The sequence below is a fragment of the Lepidochelys olivacea genome (assembly GCF_965140295.1).
Source record: "Lepidochelys olivacea isolate rLepOli2 genome assembly, chromosome: 7".
In the NCBI taxonomy this organism is placed as follows: domain Eukaryota; kingdom Metazoa; phylum Chordata; order Testudines; family Cheloniidae; genus Lepidochelys; species Lepidochelys olivacea.
This window is the reverse complement of record NC_140417.1, coordinates 5,971,743-5,987,846: the sequence shown is the minus strand read 5'-3', so window position 1 is coordinate 5,987,846 and position 16,104 is coordinate 5,971,743. Positions and strand designations below refer to the sequence as shown.

The window sequence follows — 16,104 nt, the reverse complement described above, 5'->3', positions numbered from 1 at the left end:
AACTGTTTGCTGCATTCTTCCCACTTAAGCCAATGTTCGTTTTCAAGCTCTCACACAGAGGGTCATGAGATGAGGCCACAAGTGGATTTCACATACACACACATGTACCAGCAGAAACGGCCCCGCACCTCATTATGTAAACAGCTCTGCATGCCGACATGATCCATTCACTTACAGTGAGGAGGGATAAGAATTTCCTATGTTCCCAGATAGGACTGTAGAACCAGGAGCTCTCTGCTGCATAAGCAAATCCTGCAGCAATGCTAGCTCTCTCATGAGTCCCCTCCTGGCCCCTGATTACTCATAGGTAAGATGTGACTCATCATCCCGCTGTCACTGGTGGACTTCAATGCATCCTGCTCCCTGACTGACTGCTGACATTCATGGATTTTGCACAGAGCTCTGTGCGGGATATAAGTATGTGCCTCTCAGTAACTCCTGATGGAACAATATGCTGCAGATCCACACCCAGTTATATACCTAATGCTTTTAGTTTGCATAGGGCTAGATCCTGCAAAGTTCTGAGTGCGCTGGCCATGATCCAAGGAAGCACTTGAGCATGTTTCAGAGTAACAGCCGTGTTAGTCTGTATTCGCAAAAAGAAAAGGAGTACTTGTGGCACCTTAGAGACTAACCAATTTATTTGAGCATGAGCTTTTGTGAGCTACAGCTCACTTCATCGGATGCATACCGTGGAAACTGCAGCAGACTTTATATACACACAGAGAATATGAAACAATACCTCCTCCCACCCCACTGTCCTGCTGGTAATAGCTTATCTAAAGTGATCATCAGGTTGGGCCATTTCCAGCATGTGTTTGACTTGAGCATGTGTTTGACTTTAAGCACATGAGTGAACCTCACCATCAGAAGCAAGCTCCCCACAGACTGGGACACACCAACGCAAAGTGGTACCAGACCCTGCCAGAACAACAGATGCAAAACATGCAGACATAATCTTTCCACTGGTACGATGATCAATACCCCCCACAACAGATCTTTCAAGATCCACAGTTCCTATGCATGCCAATCACAACCTGTGGTGTATCTCATCCAGTGCGCTAAATGCCCCAACAACAACTATGTGGGTAAAACCAGAAAAACACTATGCTCTCGAATGAACTCACACAGAAAAATGATAAATGACAAAAACACCCTATTGTCCATGAGTTACCACTTTTCACAAAGCGATCTCTCCAAATCTGGTCTCTCAGTCCTTGTCCTCAAAGGAAACCTGCACAACACCTTCAAAAGAGAAGCCTGGGAGCTGTTTAAAACCCATGTTCAGTGTTGATATCAACCAAACCCAGATACTTAAGCTTCTTGCACTAATGATCTTGCAGCTTTGGCAACATGCATCACATACTAAGAAAAGCATTAGGGACTGGCTGGGTTGAAGCTGAGATGTTGGAAATACCAACTATGTAACACACTACACGTGATCACATCTCTTTTAGTTGTGTTGTCCTGATACTAGAATATTGTTACTTTCTCACAGCTAAACAAGTTCTCCTGTAGCCCCTGAGTTAGAGAGTTGTGGTTTTGGTATTGAAGGCTCGGATATTGCAGTAATGAAGACCATGCAGCTATCTGGATGGAAAACAAAGAGGGAGATCAGTATCCCTGTGTTATGTTTTAAGAGCAATAAAGCTTTTAAATATTAAAAAGTTATTTATGTTGTGGAATTGTATTTCGGATGGTTGTTGCTACAATGCTCCCAATGAAACCGAAGCAGAGGAATAGTCTGAACTGTAAAAAGGGCTTTATTTTGGCAATTTGAGTAATCAGATCCCAGACTGACATTTTAATGAGAAATAAGTAAATAAGAGGGTCTCACTGGAATGTGGCTGGAGAAACATGAGAGCGATTATTTTTTAGAACAGCTGATGCAGATTATAGTTCTAAACACGCAACCTCAGATTTTCAGATACCATCCAGAGTTTGTCATGGGCGGAAAATAATGGCTGAGCCCCACTTTGCTGCAGCAGCTCAAGGCAAAAGGACAGCCGATGCTGCTCCCAATTCCTTGCCCATGGAATGTCTTTGTCAAACAAACAACTGAATCCCTGCAGTGTGTGCAACCTTTTCTTTCTGAAAGAGGTTCTGCATACTTAGTCACTAGAAGTAAATACATTCACCAAAGGAATCTGAAGTTATCATTTATTCAGAGTTTGAAGGTTAAACTTCGAAACTGAGGAATTAAACTGAAAACACCCCCAGAACTAATAAGACTGGAAAACATACAAGCATTTGTGTACTAATGTAATTATTTCCCTCAATTAATTGAATAGAGTTGGCTCAACTTTAAAGAATTTTTTTCCTAATTTCATTTTACAAGGATTTTTTTTTCTCTTGAAGGAGCTGTTAATTTCCAAAATACTTACTAGCTTTTTTGCTAGTAAATATCTTCTTTAAAATGTATATTGTTTGATCTACTTTTTGAGGTGGATGCGGGAAGATGAGACTCAAATACTTTGGGGAAAGAACGATGAGTATAAAGACCAATATCTTTCATTTTGTCTTGTTTTCCTCGCTTGTTTTGTGAATTTGAGAGAGAGAGACCTCCTTAAAAGCAAGACCAGACCCGTTGGAGCTACTCCCCTTGCCTTGCCGGTATTCCTGGGTCCCACCCTACAATGCCTTTCTATTCCATTACGGTCATGTTACTGGTCCAGGCTGTATCTTGGGGTCTGTGACGTGGGTTAACTTTTATTAGGATTTGGCCTGAGATCTTGTAAATTCCTTCACAGTAAATCTAATTCAAATTGGACACAAGGCACGGAGGAGAGATGAACACAGATTAATTCAGAGTGAAATCTAATTTAGCCTCCTCGAGAGACTATGAATTATAACAGTGCTTGCTAAAATAGCTACAGATAAAGGAGGTTGTTACAAAGAGAAATAACACAAAACTGAATTTTTGTGTTGTATGTGGCAAAAGTACTGAATAGTGTAGTAATTAAAAATAGTTAACAGTAAAAAAAATTATTTGGGTTACGCTACAACATGATTCTGTGGTGTAATCAAATCTTATATGTATTTCGGGCTCCCCCAGAGCCTGCAAAAGTCAGTGGAAAGACTCCCATTCATTTCTGTGGGTTTTGAATTAGGTCCTTACATAGCATCTTCCATCTGTATTTTACACACGATGAATTAAAAGTATAATGATTCACTGTGTGCCGACAAATGACATTATACCCATTTCACAGTTAAACAGACTGAGACTTGGAAAGAACAAATTTTTCAGACATCTCTACTTATTTGTGATACCCATCTTGAATTCTCCTTCATTATTATTAGTATTTATTAGTATTACCGTAGGGCCTGCTTTTCAGAAGCGCTGAATACTCACTGTTCTCATTGACATCACAGACTTGCGGGTGTTTTGCACTAGAGCTGTTTGGAAAATGGGCCAGGGGAGAGTCTGTGAATAATTCTGACGTTTTGTCAGAAAGAAAAAGAAAACCGACATGTTTTAGGTTTTTCAATTAAAAGTTGAAGTTTTCCACAGAAAGCAGAAGCTTTCCCTGAAAGATTTTTTTGTTTAATCAAAAATGCCATTTTTCCAGAAAAACAAAGTTTTCAACGAGACTGCTGCGCTTCTGAAAATCAGGCCCCAGGTATCTCGGTTTGCCCCCCCCCCCACCAAATTAATGGATGTTGTTGAAACTCTTCACTTTCGTGTGGCAGAACCAAGAATAGAACACGTGATTCCTGCCTCACAGTCCCTGTAACCATTAAATTAGACTCCCTATCCAGCTGTGAATTGATAGATAGTACCCATTAAGGGTACAGTAAACAGCTAAACAATAGACTAAACATAGAGAACTGTGACAGCTTCTGAAGTTGGTTAACACCAAGGATTTGTCATATTCTTTGGTATAAACTTTCATTTCCTGGCACATTTGCTCTAAGTTGAAAACCCATTTATTTCCAAACTATTTTTTCCCCCTACCACTGTGTGAACCTTCTGTATGGAGAGAGAATTGCCATCAAAGGTGACATGCTCTTTCACACACGTGAATTTGTCTCAGGCTTGGTGAGACAATGCTTTATGCTCTCCAGCTGCAACCTGGCTGAATCTCGGAGCAGTCTGTCAGGACCCAGCAAGGCCAACATATCGGTAATAGAACTGGGCAAATAACGGATATGTTGGTTCAGTGGCCACACCAAGAAAATCCAGATGGGGGGAATTGCTTCAGGTCAATCCAAAATGACCATTTAAAAATGTTTCTCTCTGAAATAAAAACAAAAATTTTTCCAACCCAAAATGAAACGTTTTGTTTCATTTTCAGGAGTGTTCCCCCCCCCCCCCTTTTAAGTTAAATCTAGCTCAATTTCTAAACAAAATATCATTTTGGAATGAAAAGTCAAAATGTTTTGACTATTTTGATTTTTTCCCCCCATTTTTTGCAGCCAAAACTATTCACCAAATTCAATCCGAATTCATGAACACTTTTGGTCGTCCCTCAGCTGCATTTTTCAGCCAATTACGTGGCGCGCACACAAAATATTGCCCAGATCTACTCAATAATTCCTCAGATAAAGGGACTTCAATCTCTGTGTTAAACACTATATGATCTGCAAAAAACTTGTGTAGGACAGAAACAGACAGCACCTGTTCTACACAGCCATGAATGCTCCATGGCTCAGTGATTGTCCCAATCCTAGGGAAGAGAATTCAGTCCTGTGCCCACGTCAGATCGCTGAGGGGTGCATTGGGGAAGGAATCTTTCTTCCGCCACTTCCACAGTTGCTGCGGCAACCTACAGTTTTGCATGTGTATTAAGTCCCCACCACAGCAAGGAAGATGGGGGTGGGTGGGATTTGCATAGGAAATATTCCTAGCTCCGATGCAACTTCTCCTTTGCATTGGGGCACAGAGCTGTACTCCATGTGTGCAGAGAGCCAGAGTCCATCGCCTGCACAACCTTCTCAATGGAGGACCCCCAGTGGAACCTCACGCACCAGGTCCACTGTCAGGGCGCCCTCCCTGCCCTTGGAAGCCGGGGAAGGATTCCCCCCTTAATACCTAGCTGGGACCCTTCACTTAAGGCTGGTCTACACTTACTGGTAGATCCGCAGTGCTGCAACCTGTGCAGTGAGTGTCAATTTAGCAGGTCTGGTGAAGACACACTAAATCGATGGGAGAGCGCTCTCCCTTCGATTTGTGTCCGCCACCTCTCCGAGAAGCGTAAGGGAAGTTGACGGGAGATGCTCTCCCGTCGACACAGCACAGTGTAGCCCCCGCGGTAAGTGGATCTAATTACGTCGACTTCAGTCACGTTATTCATGTCACTGAAATTGCGTAAGTTAGATCGATTGACTGCGGTAGTGTAGACCGGCCCTTGTATAAATGCACAAGGTAAAAAGCAGCTCCATTTCCTTGCTACAGAAGCCATAAACAAATTATATTTTTCCTTTTAAAAAAAAAACAGTAGACAAAAGGCATCCAAGGGCTGGATTCTGGTTTGGTTCTTACACACACACTCACAAAATCAGCAATTATAAGACAGGTTGTGAGTATCCAGATTTTCCCCGAACTCAGGAAGCTGACATTCCAGAGACCCTCCTGGTGTTCCAGGGCAGGACGATGTCCATGTGTCTTGGTGTGGAACCCTTGCCATGGCCCAATCTTCCCATGGCCTCTATTCATGCTTTCCCCACTTCATCCATTTCTCTTCCAGGCGTCAGTCATTAGCATGGGAGATGTGCAGGGAGGGCAGAATGCAGGTGCTGACCATGGTTAAAGACTCATTCCTGCTATGCTACCTCCTGAGAATCAAGCAAGCTTTTTTAAAAAATAACCTTAATTGTTCCCTTTCCCCCAACTTGTCTCTGCGTCCCTAACCCATGAGCTCCTTGGGAAAGGGACCATCCCTTCTTGAACATCTAGAAAGCACCTAGCGCATTGTGGCCACTAACGGCATCAATATATAACAATCGCTCTGTTTTTCCATTGTTAGAGTGTACCCATTGGGGCAAGGATTTGGTCCTTTGGGCAAATACAAGCAAAAACACCAGCCAGGGGAAATATGACTGTGCAAAATCCCACATGATGGATCATATGGCGGTCCCAAGGCATTACCAGGGAGGAGGGTCAGTACTCATAGGGAACAGACAGATGTCTTCGTGAGGACAGTCCTTCCGCTGACTCTGCAGATTGACAGATACCGCGTGGAAGGCCTGCCGAAGCTGATCTGAATATGACAGAATGTTTCAGGTTCATTTTAGGCAATGCCGCGCAGGTCTGGGCCTGCTATTTTTGTTTTATTTTGTTTTGTTTTCCAAATTAATTTGCCCATCCCTACAGAAATATTTTGCTAAATTTATGGGAGCTGGCTCCAGCGGGCCTCCTGAGATGAAATGGAAAAATTCCCAGAGGAAACACTAATGGCCATACGCACACATCTGTCTGTCTGATGGCCAGGAAACAAACACCTAGTTACCAGATAGCAGAGTGCAGACCTGCATTAGATCCGTAGCTCCTTTAGCATACAATGTGTGTCTTACAGCTCATTACTTGGGGGACCTGAACAACATAATGTAATTTGGCAGCTAGTCAAGAAGAAATTATTTCTGGACTCCTTCAACTTCAAGGACAAATTGTGCATAAGATCTTCATTTACAACAATCTGAGCCCAGGTGATATAGAGCAAAGAGGCTAAGCTATCGGTACAGACACTTGATTGGAAATCAGCAGACCTCAGTAATATGGAGGGTGGTATAGCCCAGCATTTAGATGAAAGGTCTGGCAGTCAGAGCTCCTGCTGGAATGTATAAGTAACTCTGCTACCGACTAGCTACGTGACCCTGGATAAATCAGTTAACATCTGTACGCTTCAGTTAGTCCTTCCTAAAGGGGTTGTATTTGCTACCTGGCACAGTGTTGTAAGGCTTAATTGTTTGTAAAGTACTTGGATATCCTTGGATGAAGGATGCTCTATAAATGGAAAGTAAGTATTATTGTATTTAGTATTTGATTTATTATTTTTAAATAAGAGTTATTTGGAACTTTCCATTTCTTTTCTGGTTTCCACACTAGAAGGTTGTCTATCTGTTGCATTAGTGAAATGAATTCTGTGCCATCTGTTTGGATCATTGCATATTGCCCAATGGGTTCTCGGAATCCAGCAGTCCATACTGCATGTAAGCCCCTTGCCATCAGCAGGGCAAAAATAAATATGGAGGCATGTAAAAAACTCACCATCAGTATGAAAGCAATGATGGGAGGATTGGAGGATTAGGCTTGTTTCAGATAAGGACTCCGGAATAAAACAGGCTGAGGGAGATTTTCAAAAGTGACTTTTGAAAGTTGTTTCAGATTAAGATAGGGTGTGACCTTAAAGTACAGTAGCTATTCCATGTGTGAACCATGTGTGAACGAGCCCTCAGAAGCACAACCCTCATTGGAGGTCAGTCCCTTAGGTATGCTGGCCAGTTTTCCCCCTTAACATGCTATGGCTCCTGCCTTCTGCCCCCATTCGGTGATTGGGATGTGGGGTGTCCATAAGTGCTTTAGGGGCTAGAGGAAGGCAGGCCACCTGAAGGGTGAAAAATCTTCCCCAAACCTCTCCTACTCTAAAAATATAAATTGGACTCCACTGGCCGTGCATTCCACATTCCTCACTCACCCTTTGGGAAAAGGCCCCCAGGAGAAGAGGTAAGTCGGGCAGCAGCCACCTGAAAGCACCAGTGGGATAGAGAGTTCCAGGGTGAAGGACCCTCTCCCTAGTTTCTATCCTTTGAAAGATCTTGTTAGCTGGGGCACCGCAGCCCTAGTTGCTGTTGCAGTGGGCTGGCACCAGGGGAGAGGTACTGTCTCAGGAAGATCAGATCCCTTGGTATTTCATAGGCCAAACCCATCTTAAATTCCACAGGGGACCTGGTGGGAAGCTACTGTCTGAGCGAAGCCCTGCTAAATTAGCAGGCAGCTACATCTTGCTCTCGATTAAATTTCTACGGTATCGTAAAGTAGAGATGCACAGCGGGAGATTAACCTCCAGGTGGCGAAGGAACGAGGAGCCGTGCTGAGATCCACACCCTTGTAGCCAAGCACAGATTAAAGAGAGCCATCTGCCATCAGAGTATCTACCTACAGCTGATTCTTTGCAATTTTCAGAGCTGACCAGTGGGCGCGCTCCCTTGGCCAAAGGGGGACAATTTAATTTCTGTCAAACCTTCTGGGTGCTCTTCCCAAGCCTTCAAACATCACCACAGGCTCCAATGAGTTGAGCCTCAGCCAGCAAGCCCTCACCCAAGCCCCAGTATCAGCCAGACGACTGATGAGCTGGAGTTGTGCGTGTATTTCACACACACACACACACACAGAGGATCTCCAAGGAGGCGGGCACAATCTCCTAGGAGGCGGGCACGTTGCGCTCCACCGTGCTGTACTTTAAATAATTGTTTTAATTATATACTCGGAGACTGGAGAGAAAAACAAGCCTTCCAACAGGTTCTATCTGCTGATTATTTTCACAAATTGTTACAGAAAAGACCTTGAGGGTTTCAGAGTAGGTGGAGGCTAAAGTACCCATTAACACATTGGGTGCCAGGGAGTAGCATTGTTAACCTCTGTTGCAAAGGCAGATGCTAACACATTCTCCCGGCCAAGGGAAACATGCTAACAGTATGGACGTTAACAGAGAAAACGGTAAAGAACAACCCCTGAGAGTTAGGTTAGACATGGAACTCCTGCTGTCTCCTCTTTATCTCTCTCTTTAAAAACAAACTGAGTTGCTTTGTTTCCATATATAGAAGAGCAGATGGTTTAACTTTAAAAGCATTTTTTGTCCATTTGCACCTTTCATTTTTAGTGACCACTTGCTCTCCGAGTGTTTTGTTCTGTCAGTTGAGGAGAATGTGTCAAAGCCAATCAAGGCATTGTACTGCAGTACCTTCTTTAATGTTTAGGTTCATCAGTACTACAGTTGCCTCCCGGAAGACAAAGTGCCCTACGTGAACAGTCCTGGAGAGAAATTGCGCATTAAGCAGCTTTTGCACCAGCTGCCGCCGCATGACAATGAGGTGAGTGGTTTAAAAATACCGTAATTTAAACATTGCAATATATCATATTTGGTGTTGAGGGGAATGCACCTTTTTGATTTAGCGTTGGTGTCATGATTAGCCGATCCACTGAAAGAATCTTGCTACATTACTGCAGCTTTCAGTTGGAGTTTTCTTGATTTCATTTTAAAAAGAACCAATAAACTTTTATGTTTTCTATCATCTGTCTGGAATATTGTGCTATGAAAATGGTATGGCCAGGTGCCTTTCACTGTCACGGATTGCTGTAAGCTCCCTTATGCAAAACTCCTCCAGAATTTAAAAGCCTAACCTTTTAAACCAACCTACAGCATTCGATAGCAAGTATCCAATTCTTTATTACATTTTCTAGGATGGTTTAAAAAAGCTGTAGACAGGGGAGATCTTTCTCTGCATATTTGTAAATAAATTTCTATAGAACATTAATTTCTTGAGATCCTTACTCGTTAAATCCCTATTAAGGTGATAGCTACATTATTCATTTAGAAGCTCTTGTTTTGTTTTTAAAGGTTAAGTTTTAGCTTTAATTTTAATTTTTTTAATTCATCTTCCTAAAATCGGGTGTGTGCAAAACAAAGAAACCTTTCTACACTCAAAGGCAAAAACTTTGTTACAATTGTATTAAGGTTCCAGTTAAATCAACTAGAGCTTGGTTTAAAATTAACTCCAAAGTCTATACAAAATCCTGTTTTGTCTCACCTAGGGCTTGCAAATGTGTCTAAACAGGGAGTGATTCTGTATTTGCGCTGAACAGCTAGAGGACGAGTTAAGATCTGTGATTTTATAGACGTTGAACCTCAACTCTGAGTTTCCAGTCAAAATCATTTACAGCAATGGAAGGTGTATTCAGATAATTATTAAATCCTGTGTTGTTTATGAGACAGCAAAAAAGGGCCCCATCTTTTAAATTCTTTTCTTATGTGTGCGGACGTTGAACTTGAATATCTCATGAAGTTCCATTGCGTAAACAATGATCCTCACATTGCTCCTCTGTGAAAGACATGTCCGTAACTTGTTTTATCTAGGTCATATTTTAATGTGCTTGTCTGTGCCTGGCAAGATGCCATATAAATACAATGCAGTATTATCAGAATCAAGGAGAATTCTGAACACCAGTGAGGACAGAGTCAAATTCTTCAGGGCCCAATCCCGTAGGGCTTAAGCTTCAGCAGCTCCCTGAGAATCTGCAGTGCCTGACAATAAATAAATACGTAATTGGCTATTACAAGTTCGGGTCCTCATCCTGGAATTTTTCTGCAAACAGGGAGGGAGTTAGGCATCCATTTCCCATTGAAACTCAGTTAATTCGATGACTCTGCTCATGTGAGTAAGGAATGTGGGATTGGCCCTGTTACTGCTCATGGCAGTAACATTTCTCCCCAAATGCCATAACCCGATTCCATTGGGTTCAAATTAGAATCAGATCAAATCTGTAAGCACAAAAATAATATTTGAACTGTGGAAACCTCTCGTTCTCTGAACTTTCGGTGAGATTATGAATTTGTTGTTTACATCGTCCCCTTTCCCACCCCTGCCCCCCCCCAAAAAAATCTGGAATTTCTAATAAATCCTTAGCTGCAGCTGGGCATAGAGTCTTCATCGCATAGCAAATAATTAGTACCACATCATAAACTTATGAAGAGTGGGTGTCACAGGAGAGCTTGTTGCTGAACCATTACAGGGCTGCTCTAATACCTCCAGCATGAAAAGACTGAAGGAAATAAATGACTATCCTTTACTGGATTATAAAGAGCATTCATGGTCTCAGCCTTTCCTTACTTGGGCCAGATCCTCAGCCAGCTGAATCAGCATAACTGCATTTGCTCCAGATCATCCCTGCCGAGTCTCAAGTGATTAGTTCTCACTTGGTGGTAACCCAACCAAGCTTTGAAAATAGAAGGCACAGTTACAACAAGTATGTTTGTGGTTCTGTTCATGGTAAAGCAAAATATCACTGCTTGCCTATTAGGTCCGCTATTGTAATTCACTGGATGAGGAAGAGAAGAGGGAGCTCAAACTCTTCAGCAATCAAAGGAAAAGGGAGAATCTAGGGAGAGGCAATGTTCGACCATTCCCCGTCACCATGACCGGAGCCATTTGCGAACAGGTAAGTGCCAATTACGGGACACGTTATTATTCTGCCCAGTGGCTTCCTTTGATTCACATGGGGCTTTCTATACATTAGCTTGGGTTGTTTTAAATGAGAGCAAGCCATTCTGTCCCTGTGTCGGGCACTGGGAAGTCTGATCCCCCTGTGCCTATGTAGAGGGAATGCATGCATCCGATACTCTCACACATGCACTGCAATCTCTCTACCTCTGCGTCCAAGTTCTCCTGCCAGAAGGCTGAATTAACCCTTAGGTAACTGGCTAGCTCCCAAGTGGGAACAAGCTGGGTGTTTTTAGGGGTTTCCCAGGTCAGGTAGCAGGCAGTGGTGTCCATTTCATGCACAACTCGGTCCGGGCAGGCATCCCAACCCATCCTGCCTCCCTCACGGCTGGAAATAGTCCTGATTAATCTCCAGCCTGTACTCCCCACAGGAACCACTCCTGAAACACTGGTTCTTGACCCCAAAACAGGGTTGAGGCAGTTTGATTGAGCTCACGCCCAGAATGTCAGTGAGGGAACTGGCTGGAAGCCAGAGTGGGAAAACAACAGGGAAGCAGCCCAGTGCGGGAAAGAGGGGAAAGTTGAGGAATGAGCCCAGATCAGTAGGGGAGGTTGGTTTTGGGATATTTAGAGAGTGGGTTGTGGGAAGGGCGACTGCTGGAAGAGGGAGGAGCCAGATGATGGAGGAAGGATGAATGGGGCCCCTGGTGTTCAGTTCAGGAAGCTGTAAGTGAAAGGGAAGTATTGTTACATCTGACATCTTCAGAAGCATTTGGCTTTTCAGTGCAGTGATAAGTGACCAGCTGGCCAAGGTGGTTACTCCATTTGGCTTTTCCATAGAGTTCCCCAACCAGCAGAAACTCAGCCATGCCAGGAAGGCCATTTCCCCCCTTACAGCCTATGGAGGAAATGCTCCCTGAAGGCACCACGCTTGCCCATAGGATCTGACTGGCTAGCCTGCGAAGACAGTGCCACAGAGCTGGGTGTGGCAGAAGGTAGCCAGAGTCAAGCCAGCTTTGGGACACAGCAGTAATTGTAACCGACAAGCGTCCCAAGAATCCTCTCTGTTTGTTCTCCGGAGAAACTGTGTAGATTTACTGCCTTTAGCGTCCAGAGAGAGACAGCTGTAGCGCATAGGGTCCTTTTGGGCTGCCCTAAACCGCAGTCTAGGATCAAAGAGATGGTGACACCAAAACCAGGTTTCATTGGATGGGTCCAAACACTGTCAGCCGGAGGGGGTGGGGGGAAAAAGCTCCTGCTTTATCACATTGTATAAGTCACCTTCTGAAACGTGGTGTGCCCCTTCGGACTAGTGTCAAACCAAGCCCTCTTCCTGTTTGTTGTTCTTCTGCCAGTGTGGGGGCCAAATCAGTGGAGGCGACATTGCTGTATTTGCCTCCAGAGCAGGCCACGGCGTTTGTTGGCACCCACCCTGCTTCATATGCACGGTCTGTAATGAGCTGCTGGTTGATCTGATCTACTTTTATCAAGAGGGGAAGATTTATTGTGGCAGACACCATGCGGAATGCCTGAAGCCTCGATGTGCCGCGTGTGATGAGGTAAGAACAAGCTCCGCTTTGTGTTCGGTGCTTGTGTTATGCTATTTTGGGTTACTACATAGACAGTTCTGATCGCAGTGACTGGCACTGAGCCACCTCTTCAAAAACTCAGCTCATCCATCCCAAATTTGCCGCCGTGGCTACTGGCCCATGGAATATGTGAAACTACTGGACCGTGGGAGTCGCCTAGCTTCTAGCCGCACTGCCTGTTTCGCCGTGAGATACTGATCTGGGGCATCCTGTGGCCATTCAAGTCTGCCATTCTCCTAATTACAGCCTGTGCTCAGCCCATTGGCCATGAGACTGGGAGACTCCCCATCCTAACCGAGAGGGTCCTGCCTCTCCAACTACCGCCAGAGTCCAACTGCGGGGAGCCATGTGGGTCAAAATGAGGGGGACCAGCAAATTATTCCTGCAGGAAAGTAGCGCTGCGAGATTCCGTTCCTGCAGCACGTGTCCCTCTTGGTCATCTCTGCCCCATGTTGCTTTCATGCTGCCATCAGTCTTTTTCATCAGTAAAAGGGAACGGGAAGACACCACATTTGCATGGAACTCCGTTGATTTTGGGACTTCACTGAGTGATGTCCCCATGAAATTAGAGGCACCAGAGAGACATGAATAATGGGCTTGTTACTCTGAGTGACCATCAGCCATGGAAGAAATTTTAAAGCAGCAACGCAGCCTGGAGATGGCTGAGCCCTAAATCAGAACTTGGTCCGGGAGGGCTATAGAGGAGCTTATCAGACTGAATTCTTCAGGTTCCTACAGACCCCAGACCCCCAGCTCCTTAGCAATGTAGGTAGGTTCCAACTCCCTCTCCAGCCAGCACCATGTCTCTCCTAGGACTGGGAGGTGGAGAATGGAGCCGCTGCTCAGGCAGGAAATATTAGTCTTGAACAGTCCATAGGCCAAACCGGACCCATGTCTCGGCTTCTCCTTAGGGAGATTTGCAAGGGGATTCTCACAGCTGGAGGGCTGTAGAAACCACTGTGTACTCCATGGGGATGACAGGAGAAGCAGAGTCCAGGCCCATGATAAGAGTCTGTGTTGTGTAGGTGAGGGAAGCTAATTTACCAGTTCAGCAACTCTGTACTGTGGGGGATTCTCAGGAGCTCACCTGTCCTCTGACTAGGCTGTCCACTGAACAGTCCGCTTCTGCCTCCTGGTAGGCCTTGCATGAACAGTATGGTTGTAGAGACTTTTGGATGGAGAGAGCCTCATGGTACCTTTGTGTTCAAGGTAGCTGAAAGCTGCAAATGTGCATTGACTGCTAACCATTTCCCCTCTTCTATAATGTCATGAGCTTAGCAAATACTGCAGAACATTCCCTGTTCAATTTTTAAAGGACATTCACTTTCCATGAACATTTGTGGGACTGTGTTTTAGTAGCACCAAGGATTGTGGAAATATTCGAATCCTCACAGTGAAGCTGAAATTCTCTTTCCACAATAATTTGCACCAGAAACCTGATTGTCAGCGTTTAAGCTCATCCAGTCGTGGAGCAGAACCAGTATTGTCCAGCTTATAGGACAAGCACAACTATGCAATGAGAAAAGGAGTACTTGTGGCACCTTAGAGACTAACCAATTTATTTGAGCATGAGCTTTCGTGAGCTACAGCTCACCAAATAAATTGGTTCGTCTCTAAGGTGCCACAAGTCCTCCTTTTCTTTTTGCGAATACAGACTAACACGGCTGTTACTCTGAAAACTATGCAATGCTACTTTGATTTCCGAGCTCAAAACTAACTTTGTGCAAAAATGTGACTAATGTTAAATAATGAATAAATCGGAGAGAATCGCAATATGTTCGCAGACCAAACAAAATGGGCTGATTCGTAAAGTAAATAATTTGTTAGGAATTATTGACTCAGCTCTAACATGGACTGTGATTGGTTACTTATAAAAGGCAAAGATTTTTATGCTCAGACTAAAAATGCTAAACAGAAAAATGACGTCAGGCCTGCTGAGCTACTAGGGCTTGGCGAAAGTCAAATCTTGCCTGTAGACAGGTTCTTCCTTTAGAAAAATAATCACCATATTGTGGGATTGCTGATGTTGGATACTCTCTGCATACAGCCACTAACATTAAAATAAACTGACACTGCAATGTTCTGAGTTTTGTGGATAGGCCTGCAGCACCTGGTGTGTGAGTGTGTGTAGACCTGATATAGCTCAACTTCTACACTAAGTGGTAGAGAAAACACACAAAGCCATATAAAATTTGGTGGTTTCAGTTTGTTAGGGTTCATGAATATTTTTCCCTTTGATTTCAAGTTTGCACCCCAGGAGATTCGCACTGAGAGGTTTCAGGTTCAAATCAGCCCAGGGTCACGCTAACCGAGGTCTAGGTTTACTCACAGGGTCAGGGCCTTGGAGAACTTTTCAGTAACTTTCCTGTAATGACATACCAAGTGGTGCAATTTCATCCCAGCCATGGATGATGGTGCCTCCACTGTACCCAGGTCTACCAGCAGAAACCTCACATTTGCACTGGAGGAGAGAGCATTCTATATCTTATGATATGTGGAGTTTGACTCTACACTGTATTGAAATAGACCTTCATAGAGGAGATTAAAGGGATATGAGAAGCAGAACAAATATACAAAAAAACCTTCGAGGCTGATTCTGGATGTTTCTCAAGTGTCAATCTCAGTTTAAAGGCTGGTGAAGGAAATTGTTCTGGCTTGGATAGTTATGAAAACTGAAGTGTGGAAAACCATAAGTATTATAAAAATCCTAAATCCCTTCTGTGCAAGTGTCCAATAAAAATCCCACTGTATATCCACATGAAGTATAAAGAGCATTGACTTATGTATCCAATTATATTTGTAACGTTCCCAGTAAAAAACAAACTCCTAACCATTGAAATGGCCCTGTTTCTGGTTCTTTTAAGCGGAGTAACTTTTTTCATGTACTTTTATCCTTGCAAAGTCCTGTTACAAATTCTAATACAAATACCCTGTTCAATTCCCTCTTTAAAACACTTCTTCTACGTCCAAAAATAATCACAAATAATATGAAATAACTGCAAAACAAAGCTTCCTATTCACCTGCTCGGCGGAATATACTGTGCTGGTCCTAGCCTCTGTCACGGAGGCCAAGTAGTTCACTGCATAGGAATGTTGTTAGAAGTTGAGAGGCCGAGACTCTATTTGCAACTCAGCTGTTCACTCAGTGTAACCTCAAATAACTCAGCTAACGTCTCCAGGCCTCAGTTTCCTCATCAATAAAATGGGGATGCTGATTCCTTCTCGTTTTTGGCCGTCTGTGGATGAAAAGCATTGTCGGGATGCTACGCATTACTGCTGCCGTCTCGCTCCTCACCCCGATAGGTTATCGTTTTTGTTGTGTTTCAGTCACTCTTTATATTAAGGTTCCCTTTATAAA

General features: G+C 43.8%; 1 protein-coding gene across 4 annotated transcripts in view; it reads left to right on the top strand.

The window, feature by feature from the left end:
• PRICKLE2 (prickle planar cell polarity protein 2) overlaps nt 1-16,104 on the top strand; it is a 202,258-nt gene that overhangs the window by 153,684 nt on the left and 32,470 nt on the right. For 3 of the 4 annotated variants that reach the window (XM_084634184.1, XM_084634186.1, XM_084634185.1), the window contains 3 exons: nt 8,917-9,030; nt 11,018-11,155; nt 12,513-12,716. In XM_084634184.1, the coding sequence (XP_084490310.1) occupies nt 8,917-9,030; nt 11,018-11,155; nt 12,513-12,716 (456 nt within the window). Of the gene's footprint in view, nt 1-8,545; nt 8,657-8,916; nt 9,031-11,017; nt 11,156-12,512; nt 12,717-16,104 lie in introns of those variants that run through there. The other variant, XM_084634187.1, reaches the window with a different exon arrangement.